Source organism: Pongo abelii, chromosome 16, assembly GCF_028885655.2.
Source record: "Pongo abelii isolate AG06213 chromosome 16, NHGRI_mPonAbe1-v2.0_pri, whole genome shotgun sequence".
NCBI lineage: Eukaryota > Metazoa > Chordata > Mammalia > Primates > Hominidae > Pongo > Pongo abelii.
Window position 1 is genome coordinate 78,511,444 of NC_072001.2, and position 12,468 is coordinate 78,523,911.

The window sequence follows — 12,468 nt, forward strand, 5'->3', positions numbered from 1 at the left end:
CTCTCTCATTACAGAAGAGTCCAAGGATCTGGCTGGCCGCCTGCAATACTCCTTACAGCGTATTCAAGAATTGGAGCGGGCTCTCTGTGCTGTGTCTACACAGCAGCAGGAAGAGGACAGGGTGAGTCCAACCAGCTGCCCCATCCCCTGGCAGCCTGGCTTCCCAGATGGAGGAGTGAGCCTAAAAGTCCCTTCTGCAGGATGGAGTGTCCTGCCCAGAAGGCAGCATGCTCATTTCTCACTGCTTTTGTGTATGGTTGTTAGAGGCAGCCTGGGGCTGAGTCAGCTGCTGTGGGTGAGTTGGGGGGCACTGTGGGGAGTGAGCACTGGATGCAGAGCTCAGAGGCCAAGTGCCTGCCCTGCCCTTTCCTAGGTGGGGTATTGGGTAGTTGTTCTGTGAAGGTACAGAAGAGTATCTTTAGTATGTTACTGTTTCTGTAGAGAGAGGAAAGGGGTGTGGTGTGTGTGTGTGTGTGTGTACTATGATAATATACAAAAACACATCTGCAAGCATTCATAAAAAACTCAGGAGAGAGTAAAGGTTGCCTGGGAGACACCTCCCTTTTGTACCTTCTGAGTTTTGGACTATATGAATGTATTATCCTTTCAAAAAGTGAACAAAAGATTAATTTCCCCCTTCCTATCTGTGCCCCCATCCCCAACAAGAAAAATGGGCTTAGAGAATAGGATAGACATGGGTGTTCAAATCCCAGCTCTGTCTAAGTGATCTTAAGCAAGCACTTAACCTGGAACACTCGATGTTTTTCATCTACACAATAGAGGTAATCCTAGTAACTGTCTCACATGGTGTTTGTGAGGATGAAATGGGCTTGTAGCATGGAACCTGGTGAAGCACTCCATGACGGCTCAAACAGTGGTAGCAATAACAGTAATAACAACAGCAATATTATCTGATCTCTCTGGGCCTCTGTTAGCCAGCTGTAAATTCAATTTCTTTCCCTGTCCCTTCCAACTTTACTGAGTTCTTTTAATAACCAGGCCATGGGCTTGGAAATGCCTTGATCTTTACTAACCAAGTTGTATATTGAGCCTAGCCCTAGCCCTTTTAAGGGGCACTGCCTGGGCTCCCCAGATCAAAACTTCTCACTCTTCACCATCCAGTCCTCGAGCTGCAGTGAAGCGGTCCTCCAGCGGCGGTTACAGCAGACCATAAAGGAGCGGGCGCTGCTGAACGCACATGTGACACAGGTGAGGCTTTGCAGAGGGAGGGATGTGGAAGGAAGATGACCCCAGGTGGTCAGGAGCAGGTGAGGACCAGTGACAGCCCTTCCTAACTTCTGTGCCCATTTCTTGCAGATGACAGAATCATTAAAACAAGTCCAGCTACAGAAAGACGAATACGCTGAACACATAAAAGGAGAGAGGGCCCGGTGGCAAGAGAGGATGCGGAAAATGTCGGTGGAGGTGAGACCTGACCCCTCAGCCCCCACCTTAGATAGGTCACTGGATCTTTCTGGGCATCTGTGTAAAATGGGAATAGTACAGCCAGAGGTGGTCTTGGGTCTGTGCTTTGTGCAGATGGGGGCAGAGAGGGAGATCGTAGCCTGTCCAGCCACCAGCCCTTCTCCCCAGGGCCCTTTCCCCTGTGCTTTGGGCAGGCTCGCACATTGAAGGAAGAGAAAAAGAGTGACATACATCGGATACAGGAGCTGGAGAGGAGCTTGTCCGAATTCAAAAACCAGATGGGTAAGGTGGGGCTGGTGTGACCTGGGAGCAGGACTGGCATCAGAGGTCTGTGGGGGTGGCTTAGAATGCCCCAGGGAGGTGGGTGGATGGAAGGGCTTTGAGGCAGAGGGAAAGAGGTCTGTGCCAGGAGATGGCAAGTTTTGTCATCTCCATGAGCCTCGGGGTCCCCATCAGCAAAGAGGGAGGAGTGCCCATTGTCAGCCACTCACAGTGCTCTCTATGTGAAAGTGGCTTGGAAATTGGCTACCATCGGGTGCGAGGAATCATTAACAGTGAGACCAAGTTTGGGAAGCCTGAGAGGAGCTGTGCATCAAGAAGAGGGATTTTTTTTGGAGGGAGGTGGGGAATCCATAGGTCCTTATTATCTGCTTTGTTTCTCAGCTGAGCCCCCATCCCTGGTGCCCCCAGCAGTGACCTCTGTGGTGGAACAGCTACAAGATGAGGCCAAACACCTGAGGCAGGAAGTGGAGGGTCTGGAGGGAAAGCTCCAATCCCAGGTGGAAAACAATCAGGCCTTGAGTCTCTTGAGCAAGGAACAAAAGCAGAGACTCCAGGAGCAGGAGGAGATGCTCCGAGAGCAGAAGGAGTGGAGGGTGCGGGAGCAGAAGAGACTGTGTGAACAAAACGAGACGCTTCAGGAGCAGCAGAAGATGCTAGGGGAGCAGGGTGAGAGGCTGCGAAAGCAGGAGCAGAGGCTACGCAAGCAGGAGGAGAGGCTGCGAAAGGAGGAGGAGAGGCTGCGAAAGCAGGAAAAAAGGCTGTGGGACCAGGAGGAGAGACTGTGGAAGAAGGAGGAGAGGCTACAAAAGCAGGAGGAGAGGCTACAAAAGCAGGAGGAGAGGCTGCGAAAGCAGGAGAGGCTCGCGCTCTCCCAGAACCACAAGCTCGACAAGCAGCTGGCTGAGCCACAGTGCAGCTTCAAGGATCTGGTGGGTTGTCCCACCTGGGGAGCCTGCCCTCATCCCTATCCCTCCAGGCCTTTGTTTCCCCACCTGTAAAATGGGGCAGTGTAGCCCTCACATGAAATGGTACTTCTAAAGGCACCTGTGAGCTACAGCTCATCAGGCCCTGCTCTGATGGCTGTGGGGGAGAAGGGATGATTTTTCTAACCTGCCTCCACCCTTCCCGGTGACATGGGAGGCAGACACCAAGTCCTGGTGTCTCCAGCTGCAGTGGATGGAAACTGATTGCTTCTCTCTGTGCAGAACAACGAGAACAAGAGTGCACTGCACTTGGTGCAGCAAGTAAATGAGCTGCAGGAGAAGCTAGACGAGGTGAAGGAGATGGTAACCTCCACCCCATCCAAGAAGGGCTGGGAGGTGGGCACCAGCCTCTGGGGAGGGGAAGTGCCAGGCCAAAGGCAGCTCCAGCTGGGGGGCAGGTGACCCCAGCACCCTCCAGGGCAGCCCTATGACTGTTTCTTGCTTCCTGCCCTCTGACTTTTAGAGGTGGGTAGCCCTGGGCTCCTCCCAGATCTGGACATCATCATCCCAGCTAGATGTATGGAGCTGCCCAATCATAGGGGAAGAGACAGTGATAAGAGGCTCCTTATCTGGGCATGGTGGCTCGCACCTGTAATCCCAGCACTTTGGGAGACTGAGGCAGGAGAATCACTTGAGGTCAGGAGTTTGAGACCAGCCTGGCCAACATGGCGAAACCTCACCTCTACTAAAATTACAACAACAACAATAAAAAACTAGCCAGGCATGGTGGCACATGCCTTTAATCCCAGCTACTCAGGAGGCTGAGGCACGAGAATCACTTGAGCCCACGTGGTGGAGGTTGCAGTGAGCTGAGATTGCACCACTGCACTCCAGCCTGGGCCACAGAGTGACATTGTCTCAAAACAAAACAAAAAAGCCTCCTTAGATTCAAACTGGATTCTGGCCTGGGTTCCACTGGTCACCATTCAACTACTGTTCATCTCTAAGTCTCTGTTTCTTTAACTTCAAAAGGAAGTTAGCATTTTCCTTGCAGAGGTGCTGAGGATTGAATGAGAGGATACATGGAAAGCATTAGGCATGTAGCACACTTAACCGGTGGTGGTTGGCTCCCTCTGCTTTTCCACCAGTCTGTGGCCTACAGTTTAAATTGAGGGAAGAAGAACATGAGATTTGAGGCTGGGGAAGGAGGCATGGGGTTCTAGGCAAGGGAGGAAGCCTCTTAGGCCTGGAGCAAGGGACCAGGGTCCTGGGCAGGTGACAGAGCCCCACAGTGCCCTGGCTACCCTATTAATGGGTCCAGAATCTGGAAGCCAGCCACCACACGCCCTCATGCCCAGGGTCTTCCTGCAGGTGGAGCTGAAGAGCCAAGAGTCTCAGAGTCTGCAGCAGCAGCGAGATTAATACCTGGGTCACCTGCAGCAGTACACGGCCACCTATCAGCAGCTGACCTCTGAGAAGGAGGCACTGCACAGGCAGTTACTGCTGCAGACCCAGCTCATGGACCAGCTGCAGCAGCAGGAAGCTCGGGACAATGTGGTGGCTGAGATGGCCGGCCAAAAGTTGCAGGAGACCCAGGGGAGGAGGGAGTTGCTGAGGACGGGGCCCAGAGGGGGATGACTTGGCAACCTCTGTGCCTTCTCACTCTGTTTTCCATCCCCTTAGGAGCACCTAGAAGCTGCCAGCCAGCAGAACCAACAGCTGGAGACCCAGTTGAGCCTCATGGCTCTCCCTGGAGAAGGTACAGGAGACCACTCAGAGGAAGAGGAGAGCACCCCAGGAAGAATGGGGGACTGTTAGCAGCATAGGATTGAGGGGTTGGAAGAGACCTTTAGAACAGCTGGTAGTTATGCCAACTGGGTGTCTGCACTGTGTTCGGCATCAATATGTGACCTTCTGGGAGCAGGGGGCCACCAGGTTGCCTAAGGATGAATGAACTGGCCCAGATCAGAAAGGGAGCAGGTCAGGACTCCCGCACTCACCAGTAGTGGGACTATGCCTGGGCAACACAGCAAGATCTTGGTTCTTAAAAGGAAAAATAAAGAACAGCAGCTCATTCACCTCTGGGGAGAGGCCGGCTCAGGGTTACACGGTCAGGGTGGGGACAGAGGTGGGCCCACAGTACCTCCCTTGTTGGGTTGTCTGAGGACCCCTCTGGCCAACTCCCTATAGGAGATGGAGGAGGACATCTGGACAGTGAGGAGGAGGAGGCACCTCTGCCCGTGCCAAACATCCCAGAGGACCTGGAGAGCTGGGAGGCCACGGTGAGCCTGACTTTCCCCGCCCCGCTTTGCCACCTTCCTCTGTGGTCCCTCCCAGACCCCCTTATGCTCTTGGTTTTCCTGCCTTCTGATTTCTCTGGCTCCTCACCCCTTCCAGGAGCCAGTGGTCAGACACCTTGTCACCTGTGGCCAACAGGTGCACTCTCTGAGGCCCCAAGTGAAAGGGCTGTGCTCCACCTCCCTGCCTCATTTGTTCTGTCTATGCCCCTACAAGAATACTCACCTCTTGCCTTCAAGTGGCATTTTTCAACTCCGCTGGAGCCAGTTCCCAGGAGGAGCAGGCATGGCTATGTGGGCAGTGGAAGGTGCGAAGGCTGTGCTGCCTGCACCTGGCTCAACTGGTGGCCTCAGCCTGGAAGGAGCCAGAGGCAGAGGCCCCAGCCCCAGGGAGGACTGGGGATGAGTGTGTGTGTTGGGAGAGCTACCAGGCCCTGAAGGAGGCCATGGAGGAGCTGAAAGTGAGTCCTGGCATGGGCCAAGAAAAGTGGGGGCAGGACAGAACAGGTCGCTCCCGAGATGTGACCCCATTATTTTGGCTCCAGAGCAGCTTTATGGACCTCCCAAAGGAGAAAGCGGATGGGAAGGAGCAGGTGGAAACACTGGAGCATGGATTCATCCAGCCCTCTGGAGCGACAGATGGCATGAGTGAGCGGGAGGCCAGGGCACGGGCAAGGGGAGCTGCAGGGCCATCAGAGGGACCCTAGTGTCTGAGCCATGTCCTCTCGCAGGAGAGTCCTTCACCGGATATGAAAGCCAGGGGGCAGTGCCAATCACGCGGCACCAGGAGATGGAGGATGTCATCAGCCTGGCCCAGAAGGAGGAGGAGATGAAGGTAGGGCATGCAACATCTCTGCGGGGGTGGGGCTGGGCATGGGTGCTGGCGCAGGCTCCAGGGTGGGAGCTGAGCACCCCTCCCTTCAGGTGAAGCTGCTGGAGCTGCAGGAGCTGGTGTTGCCCCTTGTGGGCAACCACGAGGGTCAAGGCAAATTCCTCACCACTGCCCAGAACCCTGCTGATGAGCCCGCTCCAGGGGCCCCAGCCCCCCAGGAACTTGGGGCGGATGGTGAGTAGAGCCCTCAGGCGGGGGCGGGGGGGCAGGCAGGAGCAGGGGAGGCTTGCACTGTGCTCAGACCCCCGCCTCCCTCTCTCCGAAGATTTTTATGAGGTGAGCCTGGACGACAGCATGGAGCCTGCACCAGTAGCGGCCAGGGAGGGTTCTGCACAGCAGATCGTGCAGCTGCCTCCTATAATGCAGGACACCCAGGAGCACCCAGGCTTGCCCAGCAAACCCTGCGTGCCATTCTTTTACCGGGCAGCCGAGAACAGGGAGATAAACATCATCATCATCTAAGAGCTGGTCAAGAAATTTAAAACAACAACAACAACAAAAAGTTATGGGGTTAATCTCCTACACCATTCATTTACTCCATTTGAATGTTAGAGCCACTCACATTTATTTATGTTTCTAATTTACCGTTTAAATTTATTTGTAAAAAGTTAAGGGAGAGTTGGTCTTTCCCTGATGTTCACTTTGGCATCCTTTAGCATTTTTGTTTTTAATTTGATAATTGTAGGTCATTAGCACGCATATCGAGTTTGCCCTTAGGTGATGGGAATTCAAACACACAAAGACCCACTATTTGCACAAAACTATTCTTACTGGTTTGGAACAGGCTGCCACGCTTTTTTAATGTTATTGCAGCGTGTATATTCATTACAGAATTCAGATAAAATTTGCTTATATTCTGCTATTATGTTTGATTGAATCCTAACCACAGTGAGCTCTTCACTAGCTCAATATGTGGTTTGCCCTCAAGTGTGCACTGTTTATTACTTTGTAACATGCCACTGTGAGTACTGACATTTAGAGTTGTTTAAAGGCCGAGAACTGGAAACAGCCTTTCCCCTATTTTCTGTGTATTGGGGATGGGAGTAATAACATTTTGGGGAGCTTTTTAAATCTCACAGAAGAGGAAAGTGGCCTGCTCTGGCAGGTGTGTGCAGGATAGAGTGTTTCATTTGTTCTGGTGCCAAGAATGAGCGCTGTACTATGGTGGTTCCCTTAGGATTTGTATGTGCTCTGGGCTCAGGAAGATATTGCATCATGAGCTGCAGCAGTTGTACCCTTTCTCGATGACCTAAAAAGGGATTATTTCTGAGGAATGAAAGGCTCCCATCATTGACTGTGGATGTGGAAAACCTTTTCTAGCTTAGAGCATTTATATCTACAATACATTTTAAAGTCAGAGTTCATGTTACCTGTTTTAATCACATGAGTATATGTCCCAGTACACAAAAGGGCACTGGTTGGCATTCTTCTTAATGTATTTAGTAAAGATCATAAGAAATCCTTTAAGAGTTTAAGCGTCCATAGAACAGGCATACAGGTTCTAGTCAAGAATGAATTAGAGTGAAGGAAAGCTGTGTGACACTTGGCCTTCCTCTATGTTCATGGAGCTTCTTTGAGGCTAGAAGATGGATTTTTACCATCTAGACCTCTCTGGCTAATACCTATTCTTCAGCTACATTGCTTACTCTGACATAGGAATTTACTTCTTTTCTTTGAATGGAAAACACTTTAAAAATAATAACAACCATTATTATAAACCAATATATGAGAGAGTACTTAGTTGAAACAAAAAGGAGTTTTAGTAGACAGTATTATACTACACATGAAAAGGCAAAGTTTATGCAATGAAAAATGTTTACAAGCTGCAGTGCAATCTAATGTTTGTGAATGTCCAAGTATTATGAGGAAAAGTGTCTATACAATCACAGAGTTTTGTTTCCTCACAAAGTTCTTCACAAAGAGTGAAATATGTTTTTATACCTCTCGGTTTCAGTTAGAGGCATATTTTGTGCCATATTTATGTTAATGTGCCTATACATGATGAATGAATTATTTCAGTCATACATTGCCTAAATCATAACTTTAAGATGCTTGGGAAAGAATCAACAGCTAAAATTTCATGAAGTTCTAATGTCTGTGTTCCAAAATACATCACGTTATTAGGATGCAGGGAGAGATGTATGTGCGCTCCCTGGGGTGCCCATTTCTAGTTACTAGACCATCTCCATTTTTAGCATTTGGCATCTTCATGATACTTTTATACATATGACATTAATAGGACAGCAATAATATGATTTTACAGATGGAATAACAGATGTGCCTGCATTCACTGAAAGAGTGCAAATATTAAGTCCTTGTGACTTCAACTGACTCTTCCAAATTGTATGAATTTATCAATGTATTAGATAAACTCAGTTTCAGAATTATAAAGAAAAAATGTTAGACCAACTAATGTGGCTAACTAACAGTAGTATGATTTCTAGCCCGAGGGTTTAAAATGGACTTAAAGTCTTGTTCTTGCCTTTTATTTTCTGAACTTGCCACTTTTGCATTCTTTGAGTTCAGTTTAAAGACAGTTTAAGTCCAATTTAGACCCTCAGGCTAGAAATCATACCACTGTTAATTAGCCATCTTATTTGGTCTAACAGTTTTTCTTTATAATTCTGCAACTGGGTTTACCTAATACATTGATAAATTATTTCAAAGGTATTTTTATAGTTCAAATCACTTCACTTTTACCCTGATAAATATAAATGACTAGGAATGATCTTCAGATAGCGTTTAGCATCTGTAACCAATCTGACAATAATGTGTTCATCAGGTACCTATGGATTAAATCACATACTGGCATATTTAAGCTGAATGTCAGTCTGGAAAATAAATGTACTATATTAACTGAAATACCACTCTTTGTGTAGGTATTCTGTCATATATTTAAGAAAAATTAAATAGCATGTAAATCATATAACAATAACTGAAGTCTTTCTTCAAAATTCATGCGTTCCTTTGCAATACCTCATTCAGCCAAGTATTTGTTCTCTTCCTCATTCAGTATAAGGCAGCTTTCAATTTGCTTAGAAAGCAACATTAGAAGGGTAGAGTTGAATCAGAAACATAGATTTTAAAGTGTTGGTTCAACTGAATAAATTTGAATTTCTGTAGGAAGTAAAGAATTAAAAACCTATTTAAAGATTGCAATATATAATCATTTTTAAAGTATTTTATTAAACCTGATAGATTTTCCAGAAATGAAAACAAGTCAGTTCTAAAACCAAAGCTGATATTTAGAAAATGTGAAAATGTAAATCAGCCCTATCCATAATATAGTTTCTCTAAAACTTTAAAGAGTCATTTTAAAAGAATATAACTATTCAAAAATGTAACTGCTATCTTAAGTTTTAAAATAAGTTAAAACATTTTAAAATATGAAGACTGTAGTTTAAAAGAAAGAAACTGGGGGAAAGAAAAGTAGAGAAAGAAATGCCAATTCCAATGCAAAGCTTTATTTGCCAAGTTTTCTTAGAATGACTTTTACCAATTTATGAATTCTTGTAAACAGAGTGTATAATGGAAATACTGAAACACTGTTGCCTAAAGTGGCATTATTGACTGCTACTGTGATGCTACTGTAATGTAATAAATTATTAAATTGTTGCAAAGTGCTGTTTTTGCCTTAAAATTTTGTGTGCCTTGAAAACTGTGGTGCTAAAGGTATTGAGACTGTGCAAATGCTGGGCACGCTTGGCATGAGATGATCGGTTTTTATTTTTATAAAATTGTAATGTAACTATGCAAGTGTGTTTATTTAAAGAACACAAACCAAAGTTATGGGATAAAAAAGGTTGTGGGATGAAAAAGTTACGGGATAAAAAATGTTGTGGAAAAGTTGTGGCAAAAAAAGTTGTGGAAAAAAAGTAAAAGTTTTATGAAAAGCTTAAAGAAAGGGCTGGGCGCGGTGGCTCACGCCTGTAATCCCAGCACTTTGGGAGGCTGAGGCAGGTGGATCACGAGGTCAGCAGATTGAGACCATCCTGGCTAACATGGTGAAACCCCGTCTCTACTAAAAATACAAAAAAAAAATTAGCCGGGCGTGGTGGCGGGCGCCTGTAGTCCCAGCTACTCGGAAGGCTGAGGCAGGAGAATGGCATGAACCCAGGAGGCGGAGCTTGCAGTTAGCCGAGATCGCGCCACTGCACTCCAGCCTGGGCGACTGAGCGAGACTCCGTCTCAAAAAAAAAAAAAAACAAAAGCTTAAAAAAGTATTATGAAAAAGAAGTTATGGGATTAAAAAATAAGTCATGGGATAAAAATAAAAATAAATAAAAGCAGGCCCCTGTCAGCATAAGCCTGGAGAAGTGGGGCTGGAGTCTCCATCCCCACCATGTTCCTACCACCCCTTCCCAGTCACCCCTTTACCATTAGGGTAGAAAGACAAGACCCCTGTCTAATGGGGGGAGACAAACAGACCCTTTGCCCCCTTGACCAGGGCTGAGTCCTTAAATTTCTGGATGATGATGATTGTTATTTAAGAGCCAGAGGCTGGTAGAGCTGGTTTGTTTGGAGGAGGCCTGATGGCCTCCCTAGTCTCACCAAAGCAACTTTTCCCTAAGGGGGCTCCCATCTTTTTATTCAGAGAGGCAGCTGAGGCGGGACAGTGGGGCTAACTGTAGAGCAGGAGAGGGCACGGGCTGCTGGGGTGGACCCCCTTCCCCAGTGTACATATAGTATCTGTGTAACATTTTGTATATTCCAGGGGGTAGGGCCGCCCCCTGTATCGTACCTAGCGGAGGTTGGAGCTGGCATATGAGGAGGAGATTCTACTCATTATTTGTGGCTGGGAAACTTATTTATTGATAGCATAGGACAGAAGAAGGAGGCGGGGACGGGGTTGTGGCTCCCTGGTGATGTGACTCCCGTTTATTTCGCTTTTCATTTTGGAGTAAATGGATTTAGCCATACTGCTCAGCCTGGTGGGTTCCCGTTTCCCTCACTGGGTCCTGGAGTTTGTGCCACTGAACGAGGAGCCCTAGAGTGTCTGAGCATGTCCAGCTGGGCTGTTGGGAACCTTCCAGGCCTGTTACCTGTATGCTGCCTGGTGACACCTGGTGGATTTCACGTTGACTGTCATGGCGCCTATGGGGCACAGTCTGGCCCTGACAGCCAACAGGCTCAGAAACCTGATGTAGCGGTGGCCGGGAAGACAGATACCAGCACCCAAGGGCACTGACTTCCATCCACCCCAGGCATCTTCTGTTCCATCCCCCTGCCTCCCTCGCCTGTCTGCACCCAGTGGCCTGTTCTGTCTGTCCCTCCAGTGCACCTTGTGGCCTGTTAGTGCTGGCTGCCCCGCAGGCTCCTCCAGGCTGAGTTCATGGCCCTGCCCCCAAGTGGCCAGAGCCGGCTTCGCAGGATAAAAGCGAGCTAAGCTCCAGGGGCTTTCCAGGAAAAGTGTCCCTTGGAAAGGGTGTGACCCTTTCAGTCCTCCCAACAGCACCCTAGAAATGGCTTGGCCTTTTCCCTCCCCTGAGCTCCACAGAGAACACAGCCAGCAGAGGACACATTCCCCGTCATCCAGAAATGGGTTTGATTCTGAGCCGAGGGACAGCAGGACTGGTAGAGACTGTCAGGCCACACGGCTGCCTGCACAGCACCCCATGCTTGGTGGGGGGTGGGAGGGATGGCAGGGGCTGGCTGTCCACAGGCTGGGCATGACAGGGAGGCTCACTAGAGGTGGCACACTTTGGAGGGGCAGTGTCGGGGAGACCTTCCTCTTGTTGGGCCACAAGACTCCATGAGGACAGCACCGTGACTGATTCCCGGTGCTAGAGGTGAGGCGGTTGGCCATGTGTAGGTGTATGTATATATATATATGAGTATTTATAGATATTTATAGAACAGGGCAGGGGCATACCACAGAGGGGGCACAAGTTTTCATCAACGGTCACATCTGGATGTGTCAGCTCACCACTATGACAGACTAAGTCACAGATGAAAGGGGCTGGCTTTGGGGCTGGGGAGCCACTGTCAAGTCACTGGACACCCACCCAGGCAGGCTTGGAAAGGGAGGCCTCCGAGAAGAGGAGGATCTGTTTAGAGGTCAGAGTGGGGCTGGGGCTCTCAGGACGGGATGGACTTGCCTGACCCGATCACCTGGCAGTTGGAGAGAAAGCAGAGAGAAAACAGGAGAGAGAAAAGTGAGCAGAGAGCTGGTGAGGCAAGCACAGAGCACCGGCGTGCTGCAGTGGCTGTGGGAGGGCCGGGGAGGGGAGGATGCAGGTGCAGGTGTGGCGAGGTTCCTGGAAAAGAGGGGCTGGAAGGAAAAGGGAAGGAAGATGAAGGGAGGAGCCGGAGCTTCACAGGTAGTGCCTGGGGGCTGCGGTGGCCCTCCCCAGCCCACACACACTGGCCTCTCCCATGGCACCCAGGCAGTGCACCCACAGTTCAGACCAATGCTCAGCCCTCTCAGGCTTCCCTCTTCTCTGGTCACCCTCCCTTCCAACCCACTGGCCCAGGGCCACCTCTCGCCTTGGGGAGCCCCACCCAACAGCCACCAGGCCTGATAGAGAAGGAACACTGCTTGACCCAGGATGGTGAAGCTAAAAGGGATGGCTGGACTGGAGTGAGCACCAGAGGCCCCTCTGGGTGGTCAGAAAGCCCAGGACCCTCTGAAAGGACCCTGGGGAGGCAG

The 12,468-nt window shown here is 49.2% G+C and overlaps 2 protein-coding genes across 13 annotated transcripts in view; one reads left to right on the plus strand and one right to left on the minus strand.

Moving 5' to 3' along the window:
- LOC100444017 (golgin subfamily A member 6C) overlaps positions 1-12,468 on the plus strand; it is a 31,090-nt gene that overhangs the window by 5,471 nt on the left and 13,151 nt on the right. For 3 of the 12 annotated variants that reach the window (XR_008514224.2, XR_008514225.2, XR_008514226.2), the window contains exons 7-17: positions 15-121; positions 1,123-1,209; positions 1,318-1,425; positions 1,620-1,707; positions 2,089-2,636; positions 2,913-2,981; positions 4,314-4,389; positions 4,821-4,912; positions 5,473-5,575; positions 5,659-5,762; positions 5,852-5,993. Coding sequence is in view for 5 of the 12 variants with exons in the window: in XM_054532924.2 (XP_054388899.2) it covers positions 15-121; positions 1,123-1,209; positions 1,318-1,425; positions 1,620-1,707; positions 2,089-2,636; positions 2,913-3,026; positions 4,314-4,389; positions 4,821-4,912; positions 5,473-5,575; positions 5,659-5,762; positions 5,852-5,993; positions 6,085-6,281 (1,766 nt within the window). In the remaining 7 variants the exon portion in view is untranslated. Of the gene's footprint in view, positions 1-14; positions 122-1,122; positions 1,210-1,317; positions 1,426-1,619; positions 1,708-2,088; positions 2,637-2,912; positions 3,027-4,313; positions 4,390-4,820; positions 4,913-5,472; positions 5,576-5,658; positions 5,763-5,851; positions 5,994-6,084; positions 9,451-12,468 lie in introns of those variants that run through there. The other 9 variants (XR_008514228.2, XR_008514227.2, XM_054532926.2 and 6 more) reach the window with 8 other exon arrangements.
- LOC129050516 (putative GED domain-containing protein DNM1P34) overlaps positions 10,065-12,468 on the minus strand; it is a 36,889-nt gene continuing 34,485 nt past the window's right edge. The window contains exon 3 of the mRNA XM_063716235.1: positions 10,065-12,090. The gene's annotated coding sequence lies outside the window, so the exon portion shown is untranslated. The remainder of the gene's footprint in view (positions 12,091-12,468) is intronic.